The following is a 22,179-nucleotide window of genomic DNA, read 5'->3' on the forward strand; positions in this document are numbered from 1 at the left end:
TTTGATAGAAGAGCAGTTTCTTTAACCTTAAGGGTGCCTTCACACCTGCCGGATTAGCAGCGAGATCCGCTGGGGATCCAGTCCCATTAAAGGGGAACTCCGGATAAGAAAAACTTGTTTTCTATTAAAAGTACATCAAAAGTTATATAGATGTGTCTATACAATGTATTACTGTATCTGTACGGTTCTGCCACACTGGTAGCTGATAGAAATCCAGGAAGTGAAAAAAATGGCCCCTGTGCAAATTCACATTGTCTCCTGCTCCTGCTGCTATCCCCCCCCAGGAGACAAATCTTCCATGCCTCTGTCTCACATTGTGTGTGTTTGCTGATGATGCTGACAGGGGGCAGGGCGTGATGTCACAGGAGGCTTGGCTGGATCCCCCAATCCCCTGACTGATTCACCATCTCTGTCCGGCCAGAAGCAGCTGCTGCACTAATTTTACTGATTGTAATGGATGGGGGCTGTGATGATCACATGAGGGAAAGCATTGCATTCTGGGAAATGCCAAACCAGGAAGAACAGAAACACAAAACCGAGCAAAACTCCCCCAAACAAATGGATTTTTAGTAGTAATGCGTTATGCTTCTGCAGAAGTTTCATTTTTTTTAACCTCTACCTGTAGTTCCCCTTTAATTTCTATAGAGCACATACTCGCAGTGGGATTGAGATCCTGGTGTGAGTATATGTTTTAACCCCCTGTTGCCCGCATGCCCGAGATCATACATTACCTGCTCTGGCGATGCGGCTGCATGTCAGGCTCCCGGCTCCGGTTCTGCTCAGCCAATCAGTGGTGTTGATTAGCTGAGGGGGACCGATAGGACCCGGGAGCCTGACATGCAGCCGCGTCGCCAGAGCAGGTAATGTATGATCTCAGCGGCAAGGCTTCGGGGGTACAGGCAGCGGGGCTGCGGGCATACTCACAGCGGGATGTCAATCCTGCTGCGAGTATGTGCTCTATAGAAATGAATGGGACTGGATCCGCAGCGTGAAATCCGCTGCAGATCTGGTAGGTGTGAAGGCACCCTATCTGAAACTTTCTTGCAAAAACAGCGCCACCCCTGCCCTCAGGTTGTGTTTTGTATTACAATTCAGTTCCCTTCCCTGCAAAACCACACCCAAACTGAGGACAAGAGTGGTCCTATTTCTAGAAAAAGCAGCAATGTTTTTCTAATGCTAGATAGCCCCCTTAAAGGGGTTGTCCGGCGAAAAAAAATTATTCACAGAATAACACACATTACAAAGTTATACAACTTTGTAATGTATGTTATGTCTGTGAATGGCCCCCTTCCCCGTGTTTCCCCCCACCCACGCTAGACCCGGAAGTGTGGTGCATTATACTCACCGCATGTCGTGTCGTCCACGGTCTCCGATCGTCAGCAGTGACGTCTTCTTCGGGAGCTTGGCGGATCTTCCCGAGTGCCGGCCGCCCTCTGCAGCGTCATCCGAAGCTCAGCCGCGATTGGCTGAGCATAACTGTGCTCAGCCAATCGCGGCTGAGCGGCTGATGACGCGGCCACGTCATCAGCTGCTCAGCCGCGATTGGCTGAGCACAGTTATGCTCAGCCAATCGCGGCTGAGCTTCGGATGACGCTGCAGAGGGCGGCCGGCACTCGGGAAGATCCGCTGGCCTCCCGAAGAAGACGTCACTGCTGACGATCGGAGACCGTGGTCGGCACGCGACAGGTAATGTATAGCGCACCACACTTCCGGGTACACGGGTGGGGGTGGTGGGACACGGGGAAGGGGGCCATTCACAGACATAACATACATTACAAAGTTGTATAACTTTGTAATGTGTGTTATTCTGTGAATAATTTTTTTTCGCCGGACAACCCCTTTAAGCATATACTTACCACTTTACAAATGAGTCAACTCCAGAAGGTCTGAGTTGCGGTAAATCTTTAGTATCTTTCACCCAAATGTGGACTTCTCCTGAGGCAGGATGCTTAGGACCTGAAAATAATTAACATCTCAGGAATGTTAAAATACTGTAATGGCAATCTGATTGCTGAAAACAATTTCCCCTTGTATCAGTGCATTAATATACTATCCAATAATTCCCCATGTCAATAATGCCCCATATGTTCTAATGTAAAATTAAAATATGGGTTGGTGAGATTTGTGAATCCTAGTATTGTGTTTTTATTTACATTTTACACAGTGTACTAACTTTTCTGAAATTTGGTTGTACATTAACCCAGATGTAGCCAAGAGCCCTAACCGGAGTTACTGAATACTACCTATTTAGTATCTTACCGAGACTTCCTGGAGGAATATACCTAATTGACAAGTTCATGACTCCAAGATGATCCACACCATTCATGGCGGATAGACTCTGTAGGAAGAAGAAAAACACTCCATATTATGGTGTAAATGTAAGTAGGGAATTTTAAGGACAGTGCACTTATTTACTTTGTGAGGTTGCCAAAAAATTTGCGTAATAAAATGTGATTTTTTTTATGGTTAACTGTAGCTCTATTGTAATTTTACAATGATTTCTTAGTAATATTGTGGTGTACATGCTTGGTATGGTGATCTTATAATATACCTGACTGTTTTAACCAGCCTCCACTAGGGGGAGCACCAATAATATCTGAACTACACCAAACCGCTAAAACGTCCCAGTAGGAAGAGTAGCTGTCATAGCTGCTTACCAAGATGCAGCTTCAAGGTCCAGGCCATGCAGTTTAGTCAACCCCCCCCCCCCCCCTTATAGTCATTCTTTTACACACGTATCTTGGCAGCTTTTTTTCTAAGAAATTTCCCTGCAGATTATTAACTAACCTTTGAACAGCTCATGCACATTGTTGTAGGGTGGCTCTAGGGAGAATATATTATTGTTTGGGTGTATGAAGTAATTTTTTTATGGCGCACATTCTTCATAAATAATTAGACTTTGCTATAGACTTCTGTATGGACTGTCCGTTTAGGGCTCTGCTGTGTATTTGAGCTCTTTCTCTCATCAGTCTGCAATGTTCCATTCATTCCTGCCTGACAAAAGGAGCGTTCTATGTGAGATGTGAAAAAACGTGAAGACCATAGAAGCAGGACCTGTGGGGTCTGTGACCTCTATAGAAGGGATCAAACAAATATAGGGAGAAGAATGTGTAATAAAATATAACTTTTATTGTTTCCAGTTTAAGAATAAATATGACACACAGTGTTATGTACAGTAGTGATATATACAAGTATTATGGTCTCCGATCTGTCCACAAATCTCAGTGCCTGCTAATCAAAAGTTCAAACCACAGTAAGTATCCAATTTTCCAGATACATCAAAGGTCAACCACTAGCATCAGACACAAGCAGTAATATCGTCTCACAGATAAGGGGAGACCTAAGCACCAGAGTAGACCAGCTACCACATACTACCCACTATTAGGCTAGTGTCGCCAAATGCACAGGAATGGAAAGTCAGGTACATCAATCCGGTGATTGACGTACCTGACTTCCCATTCCTGTGCATTTGGCGACACTAGCCTAATAGTGGGTAGTATGTGGTAGCTGGTCTACTCCGGTGCTTAGGTCTCCCCTTATCTGTGAGACGATATTACTGCTTGTGTCTGATGCTAGTGGTTGACCTTTGATGTATCTGGAAAATTGGATACTTACTGTGGTTTGAACTTTTGATTAGCAGGCACTGAGATTTGTGGACAGATCGGAGACCATAATACTTGTATATATCACTACTGTACATAACACTGTGTGTCATATTTATTCTTAAACTGGAAACAATAAAAGTTATATTTTATTACACATCCTTCTCCCTATATTTGTTTGATCTCGATAGTGAAGGACAGATGCAACATTGTGGTTTGATGTACCCTATCGACATTGATTGTTTGGACCTCTATAGAAGGGGACATTATTAAAAACACAACTCTGCCTGTTGTGCAGGACGTATCCTTATTAGAGATGAGCGAACTGGGTTCGGGTTTGAGTCGATCTGAACCCGAACGTTCGGTATTTGATTAGCTGCGGCTGCTGAACTTGGATAAAGCTCTAAGGTTGTCTGGAAAACATGGATACAGCCAATGACTATATCCATGATTTCCACATAGCCTTAGGGCTTTATCCAAGTTCAGCAGCCACCGCTAATCAAATGGCAAAAGTTCGGGTTTGGATCGACTCGAGCATGCTCGAGGTTCGCTCATCTCTAATCCTTATACATAAGACCAAAGAATCATACACTATTATTATATAGGCCCTGTAGTAAAATGCTTACATACCCGTGGTTTTAAGGTATACCAGTTAGGCTTTGTGTTACTCCAGTCCCAGCTGGCCAGATCAATCTCTAGCTCTCCAAGAAAACTGTTTCTGCCAAGCGGATCATTGTGCCATAAAGACAGATTAAGCTTCTGAATCAGCAACACCATTTTGTCAATTTTGTACTGGAATGGAAAAACAAAACATTTAATGTATTGGCCACTAAGGGCCAGATATAGTTTACCTAAACCACATATACAGCTCTGGGGATTTACATATAGGAATATGACAACAAACTGAATGGAAGCCTATATAAATGACTGCAGCCATAGCTCATTAGATGATGTTTATTCAGTATTTTATATTTATTTGTAGAATTTGTTGAATGAATGAAACGTTGTATAATGTATTTCTAATGAATATTTCATCAGGCCTTGCACACATGTAAATACAGGCCGCCTGCTTATAGGATGACTAGACAAACAGGGAAAGGGCGGATTAGTTTGTAGTCTTGGAGCAATCTGGACTACACAAGAGCAAAATCTGACAATGTTTTTTTCCCCTGCAGATTACTTTATATTCCTCTGATAGGTATTATAAGGCACCAAGTCAGATCTCAACATAACTCTAGGAGCTATAGGCCTTGGGGCATAGGATGTAGATTAGGGGGGAAAAAACTGATTTCTGCCATATACCTTAGATAGCCTTCACCAAAATGAGCTCTCTTTCCTGCTCCTCCCATGCACACTCGTCTGACCACATATGTTAGTAGTAGGGGTAACGGTGCGTTTACACAGAGAGATTTATCTGACAGATTTTTGAAGCCAAAGCCAGGAATGGATTTGAAAAGAGGATACATCCCAGTCTTTCCTTTATAAACTGTTCTCTGTTTATAGTCTGTCCCTGGCTTTGGCTTGCAAAGTCTGTCAGATAAATCTCTCTGTGTAAACGCTCCATAAGTTACTTCCAGACTCCTCTGCTGGCAGCTTATTTAGGGTCCTATTCCACAGGCCGAGGAGGGCCCGATCAACGATGTAAACGAGCAGCGATCTGCTAGATCGCCGCTCGTTTACTCGGCCTATTCCACGGCCCAATGATCGTTGAGCGATTGTTACCGATGCCCTTGCAGCATCATACATTACCTGTCCAGGCTTCTTCTCCGTGCTGTCTTCATCCCCGAGTCCCGCGCGCTTTATCTTCAGAATGGCCGGTCAGCTGACAGGCCACACTCAGCCAATCACAGGCCGCGGCGGTCCCGGCCTGGGATTGGCTGAGCGCTCCGTCAGCTGACGGGCCATTCTGAAGATAGAGCGCGCTGGACCCGGGGATGAAGACAGCGCGGAGAAGAAGCCTGGACAGGTAATGTATGCTGCTTGTCAAATCGTCGGTCGCCCGCCGCACACCGCTATTCAACCATAGCAATGCGCGGTGGGGGAACGATGATTTTATGCCTGGCCCTAAATAAACGATCAGCCGATGACACGATCATCGGCTGATCGTTCTCTCTATTTCACCGAACGATAATCGGCCAAATGGGGACGATCTGGCCGACTATCGTTACTGTGGAATAGGGCCCTTACCCAGAGAACAAGAAGATCAGGCATGTTAAACCCAACTGCCCAATCCTTTGCTCTGTAGAGAGACACCATGCACATTAGAAATTCATCTGGTCCCCCGTAACCACAGGTCTGGCAGATAATAACAATGTCTATGCTCAGATATACTACTGCAATGTAGACTAAAGAGAAGGACAAACCCTTAAGACTTCATTGTAAACTGGATTGGTGGTCTTTCTTTTGACCGATGTTTTCCTCTTTCCCATTCTTGCCTTATCCGGTAGTAAATAAGTTTTGACATACCTAGAACATATAATACATTCCTGTTAGTGCTGTACTTGTCTGAGGATTGCATAGGAACACAATAAGTGGCGATCAATGTCAGGTCCTTAGCCCCATAGCTCTCTGTGAAATAGTAATCAACGCTTTAGATCACACATTGGGCACATTTGCATTTACGTGAGCAAATTGGTCTGGAAAACTGGAAAACATCCAAGCATAAAATATTCTAGAATTTTAATCCCATTAGGCAATGGCGATGTGCTTCACGCCTGTAATATTGTGTTTCTAATTGAAAAAAAGAAGGATAGACTGCTTGGTGGAGATTGCAAAAAGCTACTTCTTCCATGATGAGGAATATAACATTCACACATATACTTGCAGACACATATCTACTAATCATACAATAGGGTTCTCTCCAGAAACATTAGATAACAAAGGGTGTGCAAGCAGAAGTGATAGCAGTGAATTACTTCCACATTGGTACAAAAGTCCCGGATGAGATAAGATAGAGATAGGGTACTATACAGTATTTATATATATTGTAGATACAAACTGCATTATATACTGGAAAATCTCTCTCCCACATCTCCCACATATGTGTAGCAATTGGTTTACAGCCAGTGGTGGATTGTTAGCTTCTACCTGTGTAATAAGATCACTGCACTCGTGTCTGGTGGGAAACATTCCCTGCACACTACGGAGAGTGTTATCACAGTAAATAAGGTGTCTGATCGCTACAAGGACCTGTTCTCAGCTATGTATATAATGTCTCATTCATGTTTCTTTTTTTTTCCTGTTGGCACTATCAAGAATTATCCATATTCTTGGCACTAGAATATATAAAAAGCACACAGGTACAGCTTAAAGCAGACTGTTTGCAAATAAAGACATTAATTGCGCTTGGATGCGACATAACAAATGTCAAACAGGTTTTTTCTGAGCTTGAAATGTCCGTTTCACAATACACAAGTTGTACCTTGTCACTACTCATGAGCGCACAGGCCCAGCAAGACAATAGCACTCGTCTCATTTAGGTGTATATGATCCATTCCTATCAATTGCATAAGAGTATAGCATGCTACTGGATTGTCTGACTTTATAAAGACATCATTCTTGAATTGTACAATTCCAGAGGATGTAGCTTAAATTGAATGTACCACCAGGTTCATTCCTTTGGGTATTATACCTTAATGAATCGGTGCCAGCACGAGGATGCCGGTGACGTGGTCCTTTTTTTGAACCACGGCCCGATTCCCGCACATGGTGCCGATCTTTTCAGGCGCAGCAGCACGGAGCACTGGGGGCAGGCCCCCTCCCTTCTGTGACGCAGCTCCATTGATTCTAATGGAGCCACATCACAGAGGGGAGATCGTCACGCCAGGGACGGCAGACCTTCCCCCCAGTGCTCTGTGCCGATGCGCCTGAAAAGATCATGCTGTGTGCAGGAACCGGGCCGCGCTTCAAAAAAGGACCACGCCACAGGCATCCTCATGCTGGCACCGATCCATTAAGGTATAATACCCAAAGGAATGTACCTGGTTCGCTTTAACCTACACCTCGCATCCCCTGATTCTACTGGTAGAAAATTGGAAAACTATGGATATGACCATGCTGGGTGAATTGTGTGCCTTATTCTGTATTAAATCAGAGCACAGTGCTGGTCGGCTACAGAGATGCAGCCAAGGGCAATATTAACTTGCACTGAAACGATCAGGAGTATGGAGGCTTATTTTGCTAATTCATTCTCCTCTAAAGGAAAGACAACTACCACAAACTAGTCTGGCTCGTAACTTCCTTCTGGAGGAGAACAAATTTGCATGTTTTTTTTCCATACAGCACTGCCTGAAAAATAGGTCTCCATGCCTCTGATGTCTACACCACACCATACAGGTAAACAGTGTGACTACACATGACCTCCTATTGTCTTCAGCTGTCCACCGATTATATGACCTCATCATCTAACTTCCCTATTGTTCACGTGGCATGCATGATAAATGGTGACAACAGGCCCAGAAAATCCCTTTACCTAAAGTACATAGAGTACATAAGTGTACACAGTGTATAAACATATTTATTTTTTTTTCAGACCTTAAGATTTAGCTTGTGGATAGAAACTACAATGGGGCCAATTAACTTACACTGTCTAATACCGAAACAGAATAAAATGTTGTCAAATCATGGCCCCATGGTCAGATGCAGTGGAGAAAGACGTTTTTTGTGTAAATTATGCCAGACTTCTGCTGCAAATCCAATATTGCATCTGTCCCAATGCAGAGAGATCACAGGAGAGCTGCACAACACTTTAGCTTATGCAGAACAGTGGAACTGTGATACTCACGGGTCTGATCGCCCTTTCTTCTCATCCACTACAGCCAGGTCCTTACACTGGGCCACATATATCTGAAACTCACGGTTCTTCTCATCATAATCCAGAGAAAACTGGACTGTTCCCTGTGCATCCACACTTCCAAAGTCACCGCTGTACACGCTAAGCACGCTGTTACTGACCTGCCATAAGAAAATAGCCAGAAGTATTATTTAAAGGGGTAGTTCAGCAAAAATGTTTCTTTCAAATCAACTGGTGCCACAAAGTGCCAGAGATTTGTTATTTAATTCTAGTAAAAAAAAATCTCAACTCCAGTACTTATCAGCTGCTGCATATACTTCAGGAAGTGGTGTATTTTTAAAGCGACTCTGTACCCACAATCTGACCCCACCAAACCGTACTTTCAGATAGCTGCTTTTAATCCAAGATCTGTCCTGGGGTTCGTTCGGCAGGTGATGCAGTTATTGTCCTAAAAAAACAACTTTTAAACTTGCAGCCCTGTGCCCAACGGCCGTGGCCTAGATTGTGTATGCATTAGGATGGCACAACCTCTCTGTCCCTCCTCCCCTCCCTCTTCATCATTAGGAATGCTCCAGGCAGATTGTCTCCTATTCATCAGCTGTGTGAATACTGAACATGGGCTGGATCATTAAGGCACCGATGCAATGTTCACTGTAGAGGAATAGGAAAAAGTGGCATTCCTAATGGTGAGGAGGGTGGGGAGGAGGGGCGGAGGGGTGGTGCAAAGTTAGGGCACAGATACTCTAAGCCCCAGCTGCTGGGCACGGGGCTGCAAGTTTAAAAGTTGTTTTCTAGGACAATAACTGCATCACCTGCCGACCGGACCCCAGGACACATCTTGGATTAAAAGCAGCTATCCGAAGGTACAAGTGGTTTGTGGGGAGGGTCAGATTATGGATACAGAGTCACTTTCTGACACAGTGCTCTCTGCTGCCACCTCTGTCTGTGACAGGAACTGTTTAGAGTAGTAGCAACCCCCATAGAAAACCTCTCCTCCTCTCCAGACTGGTAAGAATACCACTTCCTGCAGGACATATAGCAGCTGATAAGTACCGAAAGAATTGAGTTTTTAATAGAAGTAAATTGCAGATCTCTGGCACTTTCTAGTACCAGTTGATTCAGAAAAAAAAATTCCTGAACTTCCCCATTAATATTACATGCTTGATACTTATTTCTACTGACAATCTAAAATCACAAAACACAATTTATACTTAGAGGGATTATGAAGCTGAAATAAGTTATACGTTATTTAATAGGTATATATTTTATACTTTATAGGTATATATTTATTATATTATATTAAGAAAATGTTATAAATGTAATATACTAATACACAAGGTTCAGCAATGTTGACACTGACGCTAGTGCAGCAGATAGATGTTACAGGGTAATCTGTGCCCTGTCACTACTTTGCTCTGTAATAACAGATTGTTGGCTGTTTAGGAAGCAGATCCATCGTGATTAGACCTAGTGCCATAAATGAGCAGCAATCAGCCAGTCGGCACTCATTGGCAGAGTCTCTATCAGGTGTAACCAATAGTGCTGCCTATTAACGTCATCATAGTTGCACATTCCCATTTACAAGGAAAGATATGCCGCCAACTACTGATGATTTAAACGCTGCCATAAAAGATGCAATCAGCTGACAAATTAGCCAGTGAACCTTCCTGTCTACCTGATAATTGGCCCTTTTAAAGTAATACTGTAACCCCCTTTACTCATGCATCATTTCATCGGTTAACAGTGTCAACTGGGTGGGGCTTCACAGCAGGCGGGCCCCATCTCCTGGCTGGGGAAAGGGTCCAACTGCCATGAAGCCCCGCCTAGTTGACACTGTCCAAATAAAATTATTTTAGAGCAGAAAGAAGACACAGACAAGTTTTATACAGGTCTGTATATACAGGTATATATTAAATGTGCTGCATCTAAGCTTGTGGATGGTGTGGAGAACAGCACATAGAGTAAGGAGGGTGACAGTAACACTCTCTGGATAACACTAAATAACACACTATGTAGATCTTGTTAATACATAGGGCCCTATTACACAAAATGAATATCCAGCAATCATGCATATAAAAATATAAGTTCAATATAAAGAAGTTGGATGTGCTCTGTTGGATGTACAACTTTGGAACTCTGTATCAGAGATAGCAATGACAAAACCCATAGAACCCATAGAAGGAATCATTTTTGCAACCTCCAGGATCCCCTCAAATCCTTAGGGGACCACAGCCTTAAACCAGCTCTCCCTACACAACAGCATTCCCAGCCATCACTTGAACTCCACGTTTGTGAGCATTGGTTGCATGTAATACTTACAGATGATACTGACGCCATGTCAGACGAGTTGCTGCCACTGCTAAGGGTCTTTCTATGCCTCTTAAAGTTGAAGCTTATTTCAGAAGCAGTGTCAGATTCAGTCTAAAGCCAAAATGGAGACATATATTATATAAAGTGAAGAGGACTGTACTATAATTCATAAATGTAATAATGACCACCGTGATATAGAGACTATACACACCCCAGTTGTGGCTGTTCCTTACCTCGGAATGCAGGGCCGGAGTGGATCTGCTCAGCTCTTTAGCACGTTCCGGCTCCAGAAGCTGGTGATTTAACGTGTTTGGCTTGTTATATGCTTAGTGAAACAAAAGGAGGACATTAATAGTGATATACATAACCTTGGGAAACAAGAAGGATACATCAAACTGGCAACATATAACTCTGATTCGGCCTTAGTTGTGTCCTTAACACTGTCATACTCTAGCTGTTTTTCTCATTTCTCTATTATAACATGCAGCTATAAAAATAGATGTCATAGGAGTCTTACTACATTAAAGGGAAAGTACATACAAACCAGCTGATATTTACCTGTATTGGCAGAGCTCCCAGCACCAGTCTCCTATTGTCCTCTGTGGTGCCATTTTTGAGTAATCAGAGCTAAAGAAAATATTCAAATTAGTTCTTTTGGTGCACTGGGGGTGTTCCTAGGCCTCTTAGTGCACTATCCTGCCCACCAGCTTGTACATCCTCTCCTACTGGCTCCTTATGCATAGATGAATAGAAGTTGTAGCATGAGCTGGCAGGTGGGTGACATAGTACACTGAGGGGCCACAGAACACCCCTAGTGCACCAAAAGAACTAATTTGCATATTTTCTTTAGCTCTTATTACTCAAAGACGTCACCATGGAGCGAGGACAAAAAGAAGACCGGCGGCAGGATCCTGGTACAGGTACTTTTGAGCAGGTTTGTCACTTGACCTCAACTATTTCTCTAGGTCCAAAGCCAGTGTACTGATAAAAAAAAGTAGCGAATATCTGCTAAACAATAAAACCCTAGTCAAAAAATGTTGCTTCTAAATTACGTTTGAAAATAAATGGTCTGGACATGAACTCTAAAAAAGGTATCATGTAAAAAGCATCATTTCTTACATTGCTTCATAGATCAGTTCTAAAACTCATGTCTCCACTGTAGGCAAATTGTGCAGTGAACAGGGGTCAGCTCTGACCGGCCTGTGGCTGCCATGTAAAGCCTCTATTACACGGCCCAATCTGGAGGAGCAAGTGAGCACCGACCTGTCAGTTCAGCGCTCACTTGCTCCTGGTTCTCTGCTGGCACTATTACATGCACATGCACTGACAGCAAGCAGGTAAGAGCGCAGGGGGCGGAGGGAGCTGAAGACCGTTGTTATAGTTTTTTTTCAACATGGTGAAAGACAAGGATCAGCTGAAATTGTGCATGTCGGCTGATCACTGCCTTTTAACACTAGCTATTACACTAAGCGATTATCGCCCGTAATGGCCGATAATCGGCCAAATAGGGTCATTAATCGCTTGGTGTAATAGGGCCTTAGGGCCAGTTCACACTGAGTAACATCGGCGGAATTCCACGGCGGAGTACTCTCAGGTTTGTCCAAACACGAGCGTGCAACTTTTTATTGGCGGTGGCTGACAAAGTTGTATGCAGCCCTAAGGAGTCATAGATAAGATGGATACAGCCATAGGCCATAGGCTGTATCCATGTCTTTCAGGACTCCCTAGGGCTGTATACAACTTAAGCAGCCACCGCTAATCAAATGGTGCTCACTCAGATTTGGACGAATCCAATGGTGTTCAAAGTTTGGTCAACTCTAATAGTTTGCAATACATATTCAAGCAAGTGGATCTGTGGAATTAAACAAGATGGGCTACCCCTCACTTCCTAAGTCCATCAATAGGTCTTAGGTGCCCATGACTTGGTTGCTTATCAGTATATAACGGGAACACACCACAAGATCTGTCATTTTAGAGATGCTCTGACCCAGTGGTCTAGTGGTCTTGAAGTCACTCAGATCCTTAGTCTTGCAAAAGTTTTCCTGCTTCCAACACATCAACTTGAAGATTTGTCTGTTTACTTGCTGCCTTATACATTGCACCCCGTGACAGAAGCCATTGTAACAAGATAATAATTGTTATTCACTTGTCACAGATTGTAATGATACAGCTGATGTATGTCTAGGCACACAAAAGTATTATTCCCACTGTCCGGTCATATATCATTTTAACTCTTTAATGTCCTGAATACTGAGAAGGATGTGTATTTACCCCTTTTATTTCACATTTTTCCATGTTTTTTGCATCACTGTCTTCCCCTGCACAAGCTGTCAACAGTTCTTTATAGAAGTAGAAAGACCTTTAGGAAATGTTTTTTACACCTGACTCCACAACTTATACCGGGAAAAGGATGTGGATGAACAAACAGAAGATTTGTAAAACAGAGTCAACATTATGAAGTGAATGCTTGGTTTCCTAGGTAAACTGACGGAAGGGTGCTATAACCATACTGTAGTGATCTGCAACCAGCTCTTAAGGAGACATTACAACAATACAGGAACTGTATTTAGAATAAAGGTCACATATTATCTCCACTAAAACATGAAGAACCATCAAATTCATAAACTATTTCCAAGCATGTAAAACTCACTTTCTGTGGTTGTATAGATATTCACCATGCTTCTTGCATTGCTAACGCTACTAGACTTTGACACCGCCACATCCTCAGGGTTATCATCGGTGCTCCGGCCTGGAGAAGAAACCAAAACGTTATGGGGATAATAATCTGCATAATATGGTAACATAGCTGGCTATGTAACAAGAATACATCAGGTTTCACTAATACCCCAACTCAATGTTGTGTGGCAGATACTACTGCCCCATACAGGAGGAAAAAAATCTTACAAATATGGCAGTACATTCACAAAATCTTTAGACCCTTTGACTTTTTCATATTTTGTTATGTTGAAGCCTTGCGCTAAAATAAAAATGAATTGAAGTATTCAGCACTCAATTCCCTATAATGACAATCTTCACTAATTTATTGAAAAGGATAAACTAAAATATTAAGTATTCAGACCCTGCACTCAGTGCTCAGTTTAGACACTTTGGTAGTGATTCCACCCCTTCCCCCCCTTCCCCAGCCTTCTTAGGTATGATGCCACAATGCTTGTGGGCAGCACGGTGGCTCAGTGGTTAGCACTGTAACCTTGCAGCGCTGGGGTCTTGGGTTCGAAGCTGCAACATCTGCAAAGAGTTTGTATGTTCTCTCCGTGTTTGCGTGGGTTTCCTCCCACACACAAAACATACAGATAGGTGAATTTAGATTGTGAGCCCTAATGGGGACAGGGAGCAATAACCCTAACTATGTAAAGTGCTGCGGAATCTGTGTGCACCTAGATTTGGGTATTTTCTTCTTTGCAGATTTTCTCAGGCTCAGTCAGGTTGAGAGAGAGTCTGTGAGTGTTTTGGGTGCTTTTTTGCAGGCTCCAGGCTTACTGAGGAGAGGCTTCTTTGTGGTCACCGTAAAGCCCGGATTGGGGGCCGCAGTGACAGTGGCACATTTCTCCCATCTGCACACAATGGGGGAGATTTATCAAACATGGTGTAAAGTGAAACTGGCTCAGTTGCCCCTAGCAACCAATCAGATTCCCCCTTTCATTTTCCAAAGAGTCTGTGAGGAATGAAAGGTGGAATCTGATTGGTTGCTAGGGGCAACTGAGCCAGTTTCACTTTACACCATGTTTGATAAATCTCCCCCATAATCTTTGGGGCTAAGCCAGAGTGAGTATAGGAGTTTTAGTTCGCCTCGCTTACCAAGGCCCGACTCCCTTAATTATTTAATTTGGTAGGGCAGGAGGTTCTAGTAAGAGTCAGAATCAAATCTGCAGCTTCAAATCAGCGACATCATATCTGTTGCAGATCCTGTATGTGTGGATAGACCCTAATACATCATTTTTTAATTATAAATATTCTGTTTTCACTTTGTCATTATGGAATAGTAAGTTCAGAATGAGGCCATGTTCACATGGTGTAGGACACTAGCCGTCCTGTGACCTGGCCGTGTCACAGAACGGCTGGTGTCACAGAAAATCATCCCGGACGGTACTGTGTACGCCCACATCCGAATTCCACGCCGCATGCTCCATTGTGGGAACTGACAGGTTCTCTGCAGCAGCTATTCAATGAAGCGATCCTGGCCAGAGCGTTTGCTATGGGGGAGATAAAATTTAGACTGGTGCAAGCTGCCGACAGCAACCAATCACAGCTCCTCTTTCCTTTCACCAGAGCTGGAAGCTGAGCTGTGATTGGTTGCAGTGGGCAGTTTGCACCAGTCTAAATTTCACACCCTTTGATAAATCTCAATCCCTATGTGTATGCACTCCAGCCAGGATTCCCTCTAGCTGCACCATAATGTAAGTAAAGTATTAATTATGGCTGTGTTGCAAATCGGCAACAACAGCCATGATTAATACTTTACTTATGTTGTGTAAACATGGCCTAAAAGTGGAAAATATATAATTTTTTTTTATTTTAGCAGTCCTCAGTTTAGAAATCCTCAAAAGCATGCCCAAATGATGAGAAGATCCCAGGGTGTCACAGAACGGCCGGTCTCTGAAAAGATCATCCCGGCCGGTACTGCAGTACCGGCTGGATGATCTTTCCGGCCGCAGTGTTCTGATACGGGCACATCAGCGCACGCCCGCATCAGAACTCTCATAGCACACAATGAAGCAAGTGGCCGGAGCCGCTCGCTTCATTGTGTGAACTGACAGGTCTTTCTGCGGCCGCAAAAAACTGACATGTCAGTTCTTTGTGGCGCTGCATGGGATCCCGGCCGGAACGTATATTAAGTGTATACGCTCCGTCTAGTAGATTTTAAGATGTGATATATATATATTTTTATATATATATATATATATATATATATATATATATATATATATATATGTATATACATACAGTGCTTTATAACATGTCTACACTCTAGCAATTTATAGAAGTGCTGAATGAGCAGATACACTATAGAGTGGAACTACTGTATGGAGTATTTCTTTCTAAATTATTCCTCAAATGTAACAGGTCAGAGCAGATCCTCCCAAACTAAATCAATTCCATACTTCAAAGGGGTATTCCACTCCAACATAACTTTTGATATGCTGCTGCCCATGGTGAGACTAACAGTTCATTCCATACTTGTTATTATTTATTCAGTCACCTTCCCCCAGTTCTGAGCTGCTGCTTTCTGCTGAAGACACAAAAATCTGTGTGAGCTTTTCTTATTCTCCCGCCCCTCCCTTCTGAGAAGGAGTTAAACAAGTCCCCGGCTGGCTTTATCTCCAACATTATAGCCTATTTTTAATGCTTGGAGGAATAATCACACTGAGTTCATCAGCAGCTTGACCTCAGAATAACCCTTCCAGCATTACAAAGAAGCTACAATGTTGCAGATAAAGCCAGTCAGGGACTTGTTTACATCAGCTGTCTAAGAAGGGAGGGGAGAGGAGGGGGAGACAAAGAAAAAAGCTTACTTTTTGTGTTTTCAGCAGAAAGCAGAAGCTCAAAACTGGGGGAAGAAGACTAAATAGATAATAACAAATATGGAAGGAATTGTTAGTCTCACGTTGAGAAAGCAACATTTCAAAAGCTATTTTTGAGCGGAATACCCCTTTAAGATCAACCAAAATCTGAGATAACCCAGTTTAGAAGTAAATCACTGATGAATACATTACAAACAGCAAATACCAATTTCAGTTTCGAGTGGTAACTGTCCTGTCGAGTCTCCATCTTTGGGTTTATTGTCTGTACCATTGTGTTCTTCATCAGAGGACACTGTATCAATTAGAATCTGAACCCTGCTATAAAGTGACTCTGTTACTTCTGGCCTGCATTGTGGCACAATGACCTCCTCCACAGAGTCTGTTATCTCAGAAAAGGTAGGTGACTTGTCTTTTGGAGAAGAAGTAGGGTCAGCTTTATTCTCCTTGACCACTGAAGATGCTTTAACTGGAAGCTTTGATTTCTTAGAAGAGCGGTTGACCCCGCTACTGTCCTCACTGTGTGAGGTTGTCCCATTACTTTCTGATACAGAGACACTTCTAGAATTGGAGGAACCCTTGCTTTTGGCATAAGTTGATCTTGGTATTGAAGGTGGAATTTTTCGAGGTGGAGCTACATGAACCATTTCATCTTCACTGGAGGAAACAATTTGAGGTCTTTGTGAGAAATACTTCAATCGATGTGCAAACTCGGGTACAGACCTCTCCTCACTATTGACTTTTGCTGTGAATTGCATATCTTGTGCTTCCTCTTCTGTCTGGCCATGACCAGCATTCCCTGAATTCCCAGCACCTTTTTCCCAAAAATTTTTTAAAGACTTAAATTGGGCTTTGTCTAGTATGGGATCCTGTTCTCCTTGCATTTCTTTCAATGAATGAACTTCAAAGTTTGCATTTGTTTTGACATTTTTAGGCAAATCTGTCTCTGGTGAGGATAACCCAGACGGTGTAAATGGTTCCAGCTTCTGAGATGCGATGCTTGAATGATTCAATTGTGGTGAAATGTCAGTCTTTAATACTTCTCTACTTGGTTTTCTTTTGACTGGTATCTTGCTTGGGCTTACAATGTCTTCTTTTGGACTTTTCTCAGGACATGATATCTTTCTGGCAAGTGGAATAGGTTTTAATATTGAGTTCTTATTTTGAGCACTGCCCTGTAGCAAAGTGCTTCCATGTTCACCTAAGAAAACATAGAATAATACTAAGTCACAAATCCATCACTATCATCTATATCATAAAAATCAAAGTCTGTCTGTCTGTCTGTCCTTCTGTCTGTCTGTCTGTCTGTCCTCTATAGACTTCCAAACGCCTGAACCGTTTGACCCCAAATTTGGCACACAGATACATTGGGTGCCCGGGAAGGTTATTGCGAAGGTCCCGTCCCCGCCAGATGTACAGGAGGGGAGGGGGAGGGGAAAGAGAGGCGCCCCATAGGTATACAGGACCCCCTACTCAAACTATACAGTACATGTATATACAGAACCCCCTACTCCATCTGTACAGTACATGTATATACAGAACCCCCTACTCTATCTGTACAGTACATGTATATAGGACCCGCTACTCCTTCTATACAGTACATGTATACAGGACCCCCTACTCCATCTATACAGTACATGTATACAGGACCCGCTACTCCATCTATACAGTACATGTATACAGGACCCCCTACTCCATTTATACAGTACAGGTATACAGGACCCCCTACTCCATCCATACAGTACATGTATACAGGACCCCCTACTCCATCTATACAGTACATGTATACAGGGCCCCCTACTCCATCTATACAGTACATGTATACAGGGCCCCCTACTCCATCTACACAGTACATGTATATACAGGACCCCCTACTCCATCTATACAGTACATGTATATACAGGACCCCCTACTCCATCTATACAGTACATGTATATACAGGGCACAACAGGTATACCAAACTGTGACTGGGTAACACTGCTACACCAGACCTAACCAATACCACCATACTGTGACTGGAAAACACCTCCATACCAGACCTGACCAATACCGCCATACTGTGACTGGATAACACTGCCAGACCTGACCAATACCGCCATACTGTGACTGGATAACACTGCCAGACCTGACCAATACCGCCATACTGTGACTGGATAACACCTCCATACCAGACCTGACCAATACCGCCATACTGTGACTGGATAACACCGCCACACCAGACCTGACCAATACCGCCATACTGTGACTGGATAACACTGCCACACCAGACCTGACCAATACCGCCACACTGTGACTGGATAACACTGCCACACCAGACCTGACCAATACCGCCACACTGTGACTGGATAACACTGCCACACCAGACCTGACCAATACCGCCATACTGTGACTGGATAACACTGTCATACCAGACCTGACCAATACCGCCATACTGTGACTGGATAACACTGCCACACCAGACCTGACCAATACCGCCATACTGTGACTGGATAACACTGTCATACCAGACCTGACCAATACCGCCATACTGTGACTGGATAACACTGTCATATAAGACCTGACCAATACCGCTATACTGTGCTGGATAACACTGTCATACCAGACCTGACCAATACCGCCATACTGTAACTGGATAACACTGCCATACCAGACCTTACCAATACCGCCATACTGTGACTGGATAACACTGCCATACCAGACCTGACCAATACCGGAAAACTGACTGGGTAACACCGCACACACCAGTCCTGACCAATACCACCATACTGTGACTGGATAACACCATCATATCAGACCTGACCAATACTGCCATACTGTGACTGGATAACACCGCTATACCAGACCTGACCAATACCACCATACTGTGACTGGATAACACCCCCATACCAGACATGACCAATACCGACACACTGTGACTGAATAACACTGCCATACGGGTAAATACAACCCTGCAGGTATACAGGACACTACAGGTATACAGGACCCCAAAACTATACACTACAAGTGCACGGGACCTCCACAAAACTATATACTACAGGTATACAGGACCCCAAACTTTACACTACAGGTATACAGGACCCCAAAACTATATACTACAGGTATAAAGGACCTCCACCAACTATATACTTCAGGTATACAGGACCTCCACCATCTATATACTACAGGTATACAGGACCCCAAACTATACACTACAGGTATACAGGACCTACACCAACTCTATAATACAGGTATACAGCACCTTCACCAACTCTATACTACAAGTATACAGGACCCCAAATATACTACAGGTATACAGGAACTCCACCAGCTATATACTACAGGTATATAGGACACCAAACTATACACTACAGGTATACAGGACCTCCACCAACTCTATACTATAGTTATACAGGACCCTCAAACTATTTACTACAGGTATACAGGACCCCCGAACTATATACTACAGGTATACAAGACCTCCACCAATTGTACACTACAGGTATCCAGGACCCTCAAACTATAAACTACAGGTATACAAGACCTCCACCAACTATACATTACAGGTATACAGCACCAACTATATACTACAGGTATACAGGACCCCCGAACTATACAGTACAGGTATACAGGACCTTCACCAACTGTACACTGCAGGTATACAGGACCTCCCTCAACTATACACTATAAGTTTACAGCCCCCCCCCAACTATGCACTACAGATATGCGAGACCCCTAAAAACTATACATTGTGGGTATACAGAACCCCTCCAACTATGCACTACAGGTATACACTAATTCCACTGATTAACTCAGATGAAACAATACCTTTAGCTTGGCCTCCTGGGCACCTTAGAACAAATCTAATTAACACACTGACACTTAATACCCGGGCAGCGCCGGGTACATTTTCTAGTATACCATATACTCTGCATTCATACAACATTATATAGCTCACCATACGATATCACAAGTTCTTTTTTTGTGATTTGGCATGGCTACTTCTGGTATGCCATCTCTCTAGTCTACATATTAGCTAATACGTGGTAATTTTTAGCCTTCATTACATCCTGTATTACAGCCTGAAGATGCATTCACAGTTCTGCAGGTAACACTCATAAAGCTTGTCATCACATATCCATGACAGACTGATTCAATGATGATATGTTCTCTACAGTGTTACATTCTGGGACATAAATTTTCCCACATCAGATTACCAGACGCTTGCCTGTATAAAGATCACACTTCACAAAATGTAAACACCCATGAGCAGGCTTTATGTAGGAACCCAACAAGCAATGAAGACCAAGAGATTTCAGCTCAGCAATCAGCAAATTAGTAAATGCAATCCTACTTGAGAATGGGAATAAAGAAGGTTGTATCTAAGGTACACTTATGCTGTCCATGTAATACGTTGATCAGCGCTCGTATATTTTCATTTTTTTTCCCAATCATTAGAAAGAGTCTGTATGAATAACTGTAAAAACCATTGTACATGTGGAGCTAACCCCCCCACAAGTGGTGTTTGGATGCAGGCATATTGCGCTCCCAGAAGAGTCACAGAGAGTTTATAAAGACTTTGCATGTCCTGGGTTAAAGCAGCGGCAGGAATGCAATCAGGATCTCCCAGCATGGAGGAGCTGATAAAACAGTTGGTGCAGGCTAATCAGCAGCAGCAGCAAACCAGCGCCCAGCAGCAGAGAGCCCACATGGAGGCCATGCAGACCCAACAGGAGACCAATAACCTCCTGCTCTGTCAGCTTGCCGCACTGACCGAGACATCCCAGAGGAAAGAGGAGGCAGCTCCTTCTGGGAAAGAGGACATTGCCAGAACCCGAAAATCGGTCAGGGAGGCTCTACAAAATATGACACCTGAGGACGTTGTTGAGGCCTTCTTGACCATATTTGAAAGAGTGGCAGAGAGGGAAAAATTACTGCCAGAGCAATGGGCGGAAGTCCTTGTGCCTTACCTGACCGGGGAGCCTCAGAAGGCCTATTTTGATTTACCACTATCAGAGGCCAAAGACTACAGCAAACCAAAAGCGGAGATCCTGGCCTGCCTGGGTGTGAACCTGGCTGTCTGAGCCCAACGGGTGCAACACTGGGCATATAATAAAGATAAGCCACCCAGGTCACAAATGTTTGACTTGTTTCATCTTGTACAAAAATGGCTGCAGTCAGAGTCCTGTACCCCAGCACAGATGGTGGAAAGAGTTGTCATGGACCGGTTCATCCAAACTGTGCCAAGGACCATACAATATTGGGTTGCCCAGGGAGACCCCCAGTGTGCAGATGACCTGGTGAGCCTGGTGGAACGATACCAGGCAGTGGAAGTGTCCTATGAGAGACAAGGTGGGGGAAAGTCATCTTCCATGCGTTCCCAAAGTGGTCCAGACCCCTCAAAAAAGTGGCCTAAACCCTCTGCAGAGTGGCGTGTCCGAGACACGGTAGATCCCCAACCTGTCCCAGGGAGGCAGCCTTGCCCCGTAATTTGCTGGAGATGTCATGGCCAGGGGCATATTGCAGCACACTGCCCTCTGTCTTCAGAACCGATGGACTGCAACGTAGGCCGCCATGGTTCTTGGTTCGCCTGTCCTGCCTATAGTGCCGTACCTCACCCCAAAGAGGGTCCCCAGGTCTGTCAGGTAACGGTAAATGGGGTTGCAGTGTTTGGCCTTTTGGACTACTAAGGGCCACACTCCCACATGTGCTTGTCCCTGGGAAGCGGGTAGGGATACAGTGTATCCATGGGGACACTAAAGACTACCCGGTTGCCCAGGTCACCATATCTGTGAAGCAGACCACCATGTCCCATACTGTGGGAATTGTCAAAGGTCTAATGTACCCCATAATCGTGGGAAGAGACTTTCCGTTGTTTTGGGACTTGTGGGGTAAGGCCATAGACTCTAAAACAATCATTAATAATCCTGGTAAGGATAATAATGAAACTGTTGATGTGTAT

General features: G+C 43.7%; 1 protein-coding gene across 4 annotated transcripts in view; it reads right to left on the reverse strand.

Annotated features, from left to right (window-relative positions):
• Window positions 1-22,179, reverse strand: part of LOC138765656 (synaptotagmin-like protein 2) — an 80,812-nt gene that overhangs the window by 13,270 nt on the left and 45,363 nt on the right. For 3 of the 4 annotated variants that reach the window (XM_069942615.1, XM_069942616.1, XM_069942614.1), the window contains exons 7-15: window positions 16,450-17,442; window positions 13,355-13,453; window positions 10,938-11,029; window positions 10,714-10,815; window positions 8,386-8,555; window positions 5,966-6,068; window positions 4,233-4,394; window positions 2,260-2,338; window positions 1,857-1,956 (exon numbers count right to left, since the gene is read on the reverse strand). In XM_069942615.1, coding sequence (XP_069798716.1) covers window positions 1,857-1,956; window positions 2,260-2,338; window positions 4,233-4,394; window positions 5,966-6,068; window positions 8,386-8,555; window positions 10,714-10,815; window positions 10,938-11,029; window positions 13,355-13,453; window positions 16,450-17,442 — 1,900 coding nt within the window. Of the gene's footprint in view, window positions 1-1,856; window positions 1,957-2,259; window positions 2,339-4,232; window positions 4,395-5,965; window positions 6,069-8,385; window positions 8,556-10,713; window positions 10,816-10,937; window positions 11,030-13,354; window positions 13,454-14,099; window positions 14,253-16,449; window positions 17,443-22,179 lie in introns of those variants that run through there. The other variant, XM_069942617.1, reaches the window with a different exon arrangement.

Source organism: Dendropsophus ebraccatus, chromosome 10 (assembly GCF_027789765.1).
Source record: "Dendropsophus ebraccatus isolate aDenEbr1 chromosome 10, aDenEbr1.pat, whole genome shotgun sequence".
Classification (NCBI taxonomy): domain Eukaryota; kingdom Metazoa; phylum Chordata; class Amphibia; order Anura; family Hylidae; genus Dendropsophus; species Dendropsophus ebraccatus.